The sequence below is a fragment of the Sciurus carolinensis genome, chromosome 12 (genome assembly GCF_902686445.1).
Source record: "Sciurus carolinensis chromosome 12, mSciCar1.2, whole genome shotgun sequence".
Classification (NCBI taxonomy): domain Eukaryota; kingdom Metazoa; phylum Chordata; class Mammalia; order Rodentia; family Sciuridae; genus Sciurus; species Sciurus carolinensis.
In genome coordinates, this window is record NC_062224.1 from 108,824,717 (window position 1) to 108,837,532 (window position 12,816).

Consider the following 12,816-nt stretch of genomic DNA (forward strand, 5'->3'; position numbering starts at 1 on the left):
TGTAATACAGTGTGGGAAAGCAACAGGTAGATAATGATTCTGTGTGATACAGTTTGTCCTGTAAATGTGCAAAGGGTATTTTGAGAATAGAGTAGAATGTCCACCAATACAACTGGGAGTGAAAATTCCAGGCCATGTTGAGAATGAGGAGATGTAAAGAAGGCTCTGTGCAGAGATTTTGGAGGAATTATATTTGGGATAGGCTGTATGAACAGAAAAAGGAAACTATATTCAAAATAAAGGAAATAGCATAAAGGAAAGACATAGGCACAATAGCTTAGGATATTTTTATTTAGAGAAGTAATAAAATTAATGTTCTCTGTTCTTCAGTATTTCTCAGCATTTTTGCTCATCACAGAAATAGGGCCATTAATATCAAACTTATGAACACTTTAAGGGTTATAGGTACTGTATACAAAGTATAATGCTCAGTACTTTGTTGGGTGCTCAAGTAATTGATACCATTCGTAGCATACCTATGTTAAATGAAGACCACCATGGAAAACAAATGTCTTTATTGGTTGTTAAAAACTGGATCTTGCTTTTCTCATGAGTAAACATGCTTTACATTATAATCTACACATTACTTCTTAATTTCTTTGAACAAATTTGCCTCCGAATTGGGGATAAAAAGCCAGATTCACACAGAATTTTTCCTAGGAAGTTTAGGGGGAAGCCAAGATTTGTTTGCTTAGCATGTTTGAGATTTAATCATAAACATTTTGTGCAGATGGAAAGCTGGCATTTACTGTCTGAGAGTTGAGTCCTCTGTTGAAATAGTGTATAAATATAAGCTATGTTAGGAAACTGTTAAATTGAAATGGTCTAAGACCTGCATTCTGACTGGCAGAGAGTTCTTGTTAAAATCTTTCAAATGTTAATTTGTGTTATCTAGAAATACAATAGTCTAAGTGACAGACATTTTACAATATTAAAAGACAAGGAAAAGAGCTTTGGGGAGGTAACATTATCAGTAATCTTTAAGTCACTGGGAACACAGGCTATGGAGTAGTAGAGGTATTCACTAGATATTATGTATTTTGGGGTATAGCTTTACAGAAGGGTAGAATAAGTAATTAAAATAAGAAGGACAATTAGATAATTATTTGTGTGGTCAGGGCTATATTGTGCTTAAAGCATGAGGAATCAGATTTATACATTGGTTACCATAATCATATGAAATGCCTTTTAATTCTCTTGTTAACAAAGAGAAAAATTTTAAGTTTTACATAGTGGAATACATAGGAGACTGATTGTCCCTTGTGTATTTTCAAAGAAGAATCCTCAAATCTGCCCACAACCCAACTTTTATTTCCAAATTTTGAAAATAAATGATAAATATTAAGAAATTAATGTCTTGGACTTTTAATTGTAATTGAAAGAGGATGTAAATTAAAAAGCATTAGGAGAAAGGAAAGAGACATTGCATATACTTTTACAAACTAATCTGTTAGTAGGAGAGGAGATATGCCAGCAGATATAGATAGATGTTGATCATGAAATAACGAAGCAAGCAAAATCCTACCTTTTCATAATTAGGTAAACATTAGTTACTATACTTTCAGATATTGAAATAACTAGTTTCATTGTCATCACAGTTTTTGATGGAGTTGATATTAATGAGCTTATATGATAGCCAGAATCCCATTTACCCTAGAAAGGAGTATGTTCTTCAACAGAATACATATTCTTGAATTCTTGTAATTATGTGATTTGCAATTGATGTCAAAATGTGAAAGAATAGATTAACATTAAAACAATTCTCTAAACAAACAAAGAAACTCTATTACTTATTACATTAAATTCCTTGGTAGTAGGATTGCATATAAAAAATATCACATAACTATTACATCTTAACCACTCTGGAGTACAGTTGATGATTTTGTTTTGTTTTGTTTTCCTCAGTAACTCATGTTTTATTTATAATTTATTGAATGTACTGAGAATAATTTTTGTGGAGCCAGAGCTTTATGTTAAAAACATTATAACATCACATACTAATTAGGTTATTGCTTTTGCTGCTTTTAGAATAAAAGCTCTATTAAATTGGACCCTTTTTATCTAAATTGTTAGATGGATTGGCTCAGTGTTTAAAATCTATAAAATACCAGAGACAAAAGCTTATTTTCCTTGAGTAATTGTTACTTATTTTTCTCTGTTATAATTTTAAATTTCTTCTTGCCAAAAATTTTTCTTCAAGATAACCTAATATTCTAGACAATAAATTCTTTACTCTGTATCTTATATTCCTGTAACTATTTTTAATTAATTATTCTTGTGTCTTAATTTCATTATACCCCTATTTAGGTGGCATTTAAGAAGGGAAAACATGGAAATGTACCCTGAAAAAGCTGTGTGTGTGTGTGTGTGTGTGTGTGTGTGTGTGTATAAGCATTGAATGAGGAAGAAGCTATGAAAAGATAAACAAACATTTCCAATTTCAATCTAGGAAGCTAAAGTCACACCACCTGCCCCACCTCCCTTCTTTGGAAAAGAGAATCAGTCCAGACTTCAAGCACTTTTAAAAAACAATGAGTTTTAAAGTTCTTGCTAGTGAAATTTGTGCTTTTACTAGGCCTGTGCTTTCACTAGTTGTATTGTCAGGTACTTTAAGCTGATTTTGTAAGTTAAACCCACATGATTTTAGCTTTAAATAGTTTACTAAAGTGGACTATACTCAAAGTATTTGTATAGTGATCCATTGGATAGAATTGCTATTTTCCATATTCTACAAAAAGATATAAATGAAACGTTTTTCTGGTTGAAAAAATCTCTTTGGGATAAATGGGAACCACGTCAAACATTTTTTGTTTTTGAAAATCAATAATTTGTACATTACAGTTTTCTACTTCCTTCCAGTAATAGGATTTGAAGCACATGAAAGTCTTATGTGAACAAAAAAATGTTTTATTTGAAAACTATTTTTTATCTAAAACATGTTATAAACTTTGTTTTGAAAATAAACAAACTTTGGCATAAATATATATTTCTGTGAACACATTCCTTTAAACAAATACTCTGTCCATATGTATAATCTTCTTTCTAATCTTTTTATTGATAAGGGATTTTTTTCTAATAAGTGATTTACTTCTCTTGAGTAGTAGTTCTTTTATTGTTTTTTTCCCAAGAAATTTTTGCTAAAAAGAATAGGTAAAGAAAATTCACAGTTCTTATTGATGTGGAAAGAGTATCTTTCAAAGAACCACCAAGATGTTTTCTATTAAAGTTGAAAGATCATGTAATCAATTTGAACATACTGGTTTTCTCTAAAATCTGTTAATAGTTTTTTTGTACTTACACTATAATTTTTCATCTGTGTACATTATTCTTTGCTTACTTTGTAGTGCAATTCATCTATTTTATTTTGTTTTCTTTGTATAGATGACAGTAGAACTGCAAGCCAGTTGGATGAATTTCAGGAATGCTTGTCTAAGTTTACTCGATATAATTCAGTACGACCTTTGGCCACGTTGTCATATGCTAGTGATCTCTATAATGGTTCCAGCATAGTCTCTAGGTAAGTATTAAGCACACTCCTTACCATTTTCTTTTGTAAACATATCTAGAATCTAATTGAATTTGAGAAGCAGTTATAGCATATTGTTAAAAACCTGGGTTCTGAAGTTAAGTTACCTGCCAGTTATTGGTATTGTGGTCGTAGGCAAGTTCATGAAGCTCCTTAGTGTTACATTTCATCATCTCTAAGATGAAATGATTAAAAGCATCCATTTCATAGGATCATAGTTTCCTTTCTTATAATATCTGTGTCTGGTTTTAATGATAGAATATGCTCTCCTTATAAGTGCTCCCTCCTTTTTATTTTTTTGGAATTTTATATAGAATTGGTATTATTTCTTCCTTAAATATTTTGTAGGATTCTCTATTGAAGCTTTCCAGGGAGTATTTTTTATTGCTAGATTGAACTTCCTTGAGAGATTTGAGCTATCCAGGTTTCCTTTTCTTCTCACTCGAACATTATTATTAGTTTTTATCTTTTAAAAATTTTGTTCATATTATTTGGGTTGTTGAATTTATTGGTATACAGTTGTTTATAGTATTCCCTTGTTGTTCCTTTAATATCTTTAGAGTCTATAATAATGGTCCCTCTCTTATCCCTATTACTTTTACCATTTTCCCAAGCAGTTTGGCTTAAATGTTTATCATTTTTATTGAGACCGCTCTTAGTTTTAATATTGTATATTTCTGTTTTCATGGATTTTTATCGATTATTATTTCTTCTGCTTTGGGTTTGTTCATATTTGCTAATTTTTTTAAGGTAAAAACTGAGATCATTAAGTCGATAGTCTATTTTCTAATATAGATATTTTGTGCTAGAACTTTTCCTAAGTTTATTTTTAGTCATTTTTAAACGTTTTTTGGGGTCGCGGGGAGGAATACTGGAGATTTAACCCAGAGGCAGTTTACCACTGAGCTACATTCCCAGTCATTTTTATTTTTGATTTTGAATCAGGGTCTCACTTCCTTTCAGAGACAGGCTTTGAACTAAGATTACAGGAGTGGCCACAGCACCTGACTAGTTTTAATTTAATTAATTAATTAATATATTTTTGGTACCAGGGATTGAACCCAGGGGTACTTAACCACTGAACCACTTCCCTAGCCCTTTTTTATTTTTTATTTTGAGACAGGGTCTCTCTTAGGACCTTGCTAAGTTGCTAAGGCTGGCTTTGAACTTGTGATCCTCCTGTCTCCACCTGTTGAGCTTTTGGAATTATAGGCGTGCATGCCAGTGCGCCTGGCTTTGACTACATTTTTAAAATTTGATTAAATCATATGTATTTTTCATATACAGCATGACATTGTGAAGTATGTATCAAAATACTTTTTAATTTCCATTTTTATTATTTTTTTGACCCACGAATTACCGAGGTGTATTTTTAGTTTTCAAATACTGAGCTTTTCCATTTTAATTTATTTTTGATTTATACCATTGTTATTTTCATCGTAATCTTAATGATCATTCTTTCAGAATTTTTAATTCAAATATCTAATGTCCATAAAAATAGAGGGAATGGAATAATAATTCCTCATATCATCATCAAATTCAGCAGTAAGATTTCATTATACTTGGGGTACCAACTCTGGACCACCACCTCTCCAGAGGAGCACCTCTTTCTCTCTGTCTCTCTGTTCTATCCCTTGAATAAAACTTGTTTTCTTGGGGAGGGGGATTTCATTATACTAGTTTCATGTTTCCATTTCATTTTTATCTTATTTGCTTAAGTTTTTTAAAGCAAATCTCAGATGCTATTATCATTTCATACATAATCTCCATTTCCTAAATAATGGACATAGTAAATCCACAGGGCTAATAACATTTTAATAAATTGCTAGTCCACATCAAACTTCCTGGGTTGAATTAATCTTAAAGAGATATTTTTGAGACAGATCAGGAATTTGATGAGTTAGGGTTTTTTTTTTTTTTTTTTGGTACTGGGTCTGTCACTGATCTACACCCTCAGTCCTGACTCATTTTAACATATTCATTACTTAAACTTTGCTTTTAATTTGTAGGACTAAAATATTTATGTGTATGAAGATTGATCATGAAATCTAAGCCATTAACTAAAGAGAGTATTTGCAGGAAATCTTTAAACGAATGCTAACTATATGTTTAAATCAGTAATAAATAGGACAAAACTCAGACATTTTTCTTTATTTTGGCAATGCGAGCTCTTCTTAAGTACTGAATTAAACAAAATATGAAAATGCAGCAGATTGTGGGTTTCTTGTACTTACATAATTCGTTAACAAAAATTCATTGACCTCCTACTAAGCTAACTGTTTAACCATGAATAGGCCAGACATGATACTTGGATTCAGGAAAGCTCACAATCTTATTTTAATGCCTGTATGATAAGAAATACAAAAATTATGAAACAGTTTAGCTTAGAGCTGCAAGTTAACATTATTGCTTAAATTCTTAACTACAGTTAAGAATATATATGTTGATAAAAGGCCTCAGAAATATAATTTAATTATCAGTTATTTATAACATTGAGCTGATATGTATACACTTGTCTATAATTTTGTGACTACAGCCAAGCTGAAATGTACCATAGTGGATCTCTCTTGTTATATAGACTACTTTCTCTGATTATTGTGAATCTATCCTGCATTTTATTTTCCTTTTCAGTTAGCACAAAAACAAGATCAAAACTTCCTTCTTAACATCATATTGCAGAAGCAACATCCATTAGTAATCACTCTTTCATCATCATTGTTTGATCATTTCTGGAAGCCGTTTAAGTTTGATTTAATGTAATCCTGGATTATTCTTCTTCTTCTTCTTCTTCTTCTTCTTCTTCTTCTTCTTCTTTTTTTTTTTTTTTAAATAAATACTAATAAACCTTGGCTATGCCATGTCATTTTTGTCAGAGAACTGTGTTCTCTGAATCTGATGTTTACTGTCTTTAGGAGACCTACTGAGATTTCAGACTGGGAATGTTACATATTCAAAGTGAGATTAGTTACATTAAAATATTTTAGTTATAATTACAATATTTTAAAATACCTTTAATTAGTTCATCTTTCATGCTAGTATCCCATTTTTCTTTCAATTAAATTGTATTAACATTTCTGAATGAAAAATTTCCAATTTTTAAAGTCTGTTGGGATATACGAAAACTTGTAGGTAGCAAGAAAAGATGATTCATAACCAAACAAGTGAAGAGGCTCTGAAACTTTCATAGCTCTGGTGATTTTTGGCTTTGTTTTAGTTTATTGTACACAAATGTATTGTTAATAAATTCATTTTAAAAACTTTTAATTCCTTTTAAAATAAAAAATTCAATGAATTCTTTCAGGAAAAGGATAAAAAAGAGATAATGTTGAATTTGGTGTATTACATCATAGAAGAAATAATTATTCTTGCTGTAAAACTGCACAAAATATATCTCATGTTGATCACTTACTGCAGTGAGAATCTGAGAGAAAAAACTGAACCAAAAACTGCATGTGAGGTGTTTTGTCTTTGCTCCTTTGTGTCAGCACCAGACCCGGCATACCCGGCATCCACAAGGTGGCAGCATTTATTTACTGGAAATTGGTGGCTTATAGTGAAATACATCCTCCTGATTATCTACTAGCTGGTCCTAAATTAATGACATCAAGTAGTGAATAGAAAGGAGACACTTTTCCACTCTTATTACACATTTTACATTTTATCTTACATTAGACTTTCTGCAGTGAACAGAGATGATGGTATAGTTTAAACTTACTTGATATTTAGTAGTGATGATCATTTCTTGAATTCCTGGTTTGATTTTTAAATACCTAGATTGTTATGGTCAAAATTATTATACATCCCACCATAGATTATTTTAACATTTTTGTTTATGTTCACTCAAATTGTTACAATTGAGTTATGTCAGGTGTTAATAAATTCATGAAAAGAAAAATTTCATATATTGAGGCATTCATGGATGCTAAATCAGTTTACTTTTCAGACACCCATACAAAGAAAAGTGATTCATTCTTTTCAGGTTCTGTGTACCTCTATCTTAAACTTATTTAACTAGACCTTCATGATGCACTTTTTTTGTTGTTTTAATTTAATGTTATGTTCAAATGACCTCTTTTTGCCATAGTTTGAAACACTCAAACTTTGATTTTATAGTAGCTATTTAAAAAGATTATTTTTGATAAACATCATTTTATCATGAATCTTCATCCAGATCAGATTTAGGGTAACTGTAACTTTTATTTTATTTTATTTTTTATTTTTTTATTATTGTATACAAATGGGATACATGTTGTTTCTCTATTTGTACATGGAGTCAAGGCATACCATTTGCGTAATCATACGTTTACATAGGGCAATGATGTTTGATTCATTATTTTTTTCCCTCCCCCCCCCACACCTCCCACCCCTCTTTTCCCTCTATACAGTCCTTCTTTCCTTCATTCTTACCACACTCCTTATCCCTAACCCTAAACCTAATGCTAACCCTTCCCACCCCCAGTATATGTCCTCATCCGCTTATCAGCGAGATCATTCGTCCTTTAGTTTTTTGAGATTGGCTTATCTCACTTAGCATGATATTCTCCAATTTCATCCATTTGCCTGCAAATGCCATAATTTTATCATTCTTCATTGCGGAGTAATATTCCATTGTATATATATGCCACAGTTTCTTTATCCATTCATCAACTGATGGGCATCTAGGTTGGTTCCACAATCTGGCTATGGTGAATTGAGCAGCAATGAACATTGATGTGGCTGTATCTCTGTAGTATGCTGATTTTAAGTCCTTTGGGTATAGGCCAAGGAGTGGGATAGCTGGGTCAAATGGTGTTTCCATTCCAAGCTTTCTGAGGAATCTCCATACTGCTTTCCAGAGTGGCTGCACTAATTTGCAACCCCACCGGTAACTGTAACTTTTAATATGTTTGTGTTTTGTTTTGTTTGATAGCAGAGATTGAGTCCAGGATTGAGCCACATTCTCAGCTCTCTTTATTTTTTTTTTTATTTTGAGATAGGATCTCACTAAGTTGCATAAAGCCTTGCTGAGTTGCCAAGGCTGGCCTCGAACTTGGAATTCTCCTGCCTCAGCCTCATAAATTGCTGAGATTACAGGCATGCAACACCAGTCCAACTTTAATATGCTTTTTATTGTAGAGTGCTGTTGAATTTAAAATTTTTACATAACAGATCTCCGAGGAATTATTAACTGGATTTATAAAGAAGAGATGTACTTTTAAAGACTGTCAGTGTTTTTTCTCTCTCTCTCAGACTATATTTCTATCATTGTCATAAAAGTTATTGACTCTCTAGGATTGGGGAGAAATGAAATGAATGGAAGTGCAAAAGAGAGGATTTTCTTCCAAAATTTTACCTGAGATCAGTCTTTTAAAGCAATTACTTGCTGAACTGTGTTTTAGGCTGGAAGCTTTATTAGGGCAGGATTCTTATCTGTGTTATTTGTTGCTGTAGTCCCTTGTCTGTCACTTGGTAGGTATTCAGTAATAAATATTGGATGAATGAATGCTTGAGTGAGTGAATGAAAATTGTTTTACCTGCTTAGAGAGGGTCTTAAGTAAGCAGGGCTCTATTATTTCTTTAACCTGCTTTTACAGATAGCCTTACTGATAACTATTCCTTTGAAGAAAAAGTCCCTAGGCAAAAAGAAGTTTACAAATTGTCTTTGACACATGATAGAAATATAAAATTAATGTTAGCAAATTGAAATAAAAAAGCCCAAGGTATCAGTAAATGTTGATGATTTTCCTGCTTCTATAGGAAAGATATAGGTTTATAGATGTGAACCTATATATATAACCCATAGATGTAGGTTATAGATGTAACATACACTGTCTACACTTAGACTTTGAAAGTCACTACGTGCTCTCCCTTTCCTGTAATTTCTACCCTAAGATTTTCCTGTTTCCATCTCAATTTCTCTTGTTTTTCCTGTTTATTTGCCTTTGACTAAGGCTTGTCAATAGCACAAAGTGAAGTCATAAACTAAAATAATTTTACAGTTATTATCCCAAAGGAAACACTAGTTAGATTAGCATTTGAGATTTTAGTGGACTGGTAGAGACTGTCAGGGTTCAGTATCAAAGAGATAATGTAGGACTAAAGGCTAGAAACCACATTTTAAAGTAAATACAAAGGAGATCTTTTTAGTCAGCAGTTTGTACAGAGGTGGAGTAGGCTTTGTTGGGAGGTGGTTGCCATGCACTCCAACTTTTTTTTTTGTGGGGGGAGGTACTAGTCTTGCTAAACTGGTGAGACTGACCTTATGATCCTCCTGCCTGTGCCACCTCGGTTTCTGAGATTACAGATGTGTGCCGTCACACAGAGTCATTCTTTGATCTTTTGAAACTAGACTCTTGCTTTTTCTTTTCTTTTTTTAAACCTAGAAAGCCTTTCTGTAATCCTGACATAAGTTATTTGTTGACCTATATTTGGCTAGAATATTTTTGTTTTAATTTTTTAAATTGTACCTATTCGTGCCATAAGTGGTATATAGACTAGCAAAGAGACACACACTTTAGGCTAAAATATAGAATAAAACATTATAAATACTATGCAAGTATCTACAGATTATAGTATGGAAAATAGTTTAGACAGAAGTAAAAGTAAAAGTAAGGGGAGATCTAGTATGTAGGTGGTTATTAAAATCGTTCTGGTAACACATGATAATGTCTTGTGTTTTGTATTAGGATGAAGTCAGTGACAGAAGACATTTGAGAACTATCTAGGGACTAGAGTAGACAAAACTTTATTTTTCATTGGATTTTCTTCTTGAAACAGGAAGATAATTTTCATATGTCTTGAACAACTAGATGGGGAACAATATGAGTGTCATTTATAGAGAGGGATACCATAAGAGTATAAACAGCAATGAAATTCAACAGAGGTCTCCAGCTAGATATTTGACATGTACTGAGATGTGTAGAGATAGTTGTACAAAGATGAAGTCTGTGGATTTTGGGAATTAACACTGTGGATACATAGAACACTTACTTTGAAATTCAAGAAAATGAGGAAGAACTGGTAAAGCAGACTTAGAAGACTATTAGGAAAGGGTATTGCCATGCAAACCAACAGAGAAAGGAGATGATCTTGTGGATAGGATCAGATACAAAGTGAGAAAGCTTCTGTGCTAGGTAGTATGAGGAAAAGAGAAGAGAATGGGCACGGAGGCAGATGCTTTTGGAGATTAAGTGACTGGAAGTTAAAGAATCCTTTAAAAGCCATGCAGTTTCCATATGTCATCTTAGAGCGATGGGAGAAGGAGTGGTTGTAGTTTGTATGACATAAAAGAAAGAGTACATGATGAGAATATTTATAGACTGGAATTTTTAAACTGAATGATGAAGGAAATGAATATGGAGAACGCTGAGCAATAAGCAAGTGGTGGAAATAGTTGTATGGAGATCCAGAATGAGGAGTTGTAGAAATAATGAGTAAGCAAGAGAGTGTGGAGATCATGGTCAGAGAGGCATGTGCATCTTTGGCAAAGAACACTTTTCATCTTTGTAGCTGTAGCACTAAGTAATCTGACATCTAATGGCCACTACTGTTGATTCGATTAGAATAACTAAAATTCAAGATACAAAGCAAATAATTAATGTTTAGGAGATAAATGCTTTGGGAATTGACTTGAGTTCTCTGGAGGCTATGTATTTTATATCTCCAGCCATATCTTATGTCATTTTTTGCATAAGTTTATGGTTGAAAGTAGAAATTGTTAAAGACTGGCAGTCTTTGTGCTTAGCAAGTTTAAGAGGGAGATAAACTTATTTGAGCATAGTCTCTGGAGAAAACATGTAGAGGAAAGATAAGGAAATGTAATTCACATATATTCAATTGTATAGACTACCTCTGCAGGAGAAAGTCTTTATGAATCTTTGGAGTACAACTTTACTAATTTGAAATAAGGGCTAGAAAGATTAGTTTTCATGAGTAAAGTTTCATTTGGATGAAAAAATGTGATTTTATTTGTTATCTAGCCTAACTAGAAATAGGCCCAATTAATCTTATTTAAATGAGATAAAATAAGAACTTGAAATTTTTTAGCATTTTGTGTGGTACATTGTAAATATCTGAGTAAATGTTAGTATCATTACTTCAGATTTACAAGCATACACTTAGAACAGTGCTTCAGAATTAGAGCTAGGACTTGTTAAAATACAGATCACTAAACCCCACACTCATGGTTTCCGATGATCTAGTCTGTGTAAGGAACAAAAACAGGGATTTCTAACAAATTCCCATGTGATACTGATGCTACTGGTCTGAGAACTATTGCTATAGATTAAGAGCTTTGAAAAGAAGAAATTCTAATAGAAATTATTTATAATCTTTATGGAAAGATCATGATTATTTTTTTCAATAGACCATATGTATTTAAACAGTTTAATGTTCACAGCAAAATTGAGAGGAAGTTAGAGGCTTCCCATATACTTCCTGTCCCCTACTCATTCATAGCCTTTCCCATTATTCACATCCCCCACCAGAGTGGTACATTTCTTAAAACTGATAAACCTACATTAACACATCATTATCATTCAAAGTTCATAGTTTAAGTAGAGTTAATTATTGTACATTCCATGAGTATAACATGTAATCACTGTTGTATCTTTATATATAGTGAATGTAAGAAAGTAGGGTTAAAAATCATCACTTTTATAGAGCTTCACAATTAATAAGGTTTTTATAGTGTGCTATAAATGGATTGCATGTGTACCTAGATTTTTATTCCTGCTGCTGTTGGATAGAGGCTGGGTAGGGGAGCCAACTGGCAACCGTTTCAAGGACAGAGGGGATCAGTCACGTAACTTTTTTGCCTTGCTACTGAGTAGCATATACAAAATATCTTAGTTTCCTAAGGGGGGGGAAAAAAGTTATTTTGGTGAAGGAATTTCATGATGAGATTTGAGATTGAGCTTTTTAATGTATTAAATAACTGATATTTTACACTGATGATTGACCTCCAAAGCTGCATACTGAAGAGGAAACCTTTTCTTAACTCTGTTGTAGAACCATCTCACCTGAACATAGAAGTAAACCACTGGGCTGACAGAAAATGAGACACATTTTTGAGGGAATAAGGAATTTGAACCTCTTAAAATTGGAATATATGTGCTCTTAAATTTAATCTTCTTATTCTTACACTTTTGACCTAAAAAGGATAAAATAGCAGTCTCTGTCCATTTTACGATATTATGAGTTTAGTAGGACTTCAGTTTACTAGGAAAGGGACAAATTGTTTTTCCCTCTGCACTCACAGGTTTAGTGACTGGGCCTGGCCATGAAATAAACTGTATAACAAATTGATAGGA

General features: G+C 32.5%; 1 protein-coding gene across 3 annotated transcripts in view; it reads left to right on the forward strand.

The window, feature by feature from the left end:
* Cop1 (COP1 E3 ubiquitin ligase) overlaps window positions 1–12,816 on the forward strand; it is a 187,859-nt gene that overhangs the window by 84,703 nt on the left and 90,340 nt on the right. For all 3 annotated transcript variants that reach the window (XM_047520152.1, XM_047520153.1, XM_047520154.1), the window contains one exon: window positions 3,382–3,517. In XM_047520152.1, the coding sequence (XP_047376108.1) occupies window positions 3,382–3,517 (136 nt within the window). The remainder of the gene's footprint in view (window positions 1–3,381; window positions 3,518–12,816) is intronic.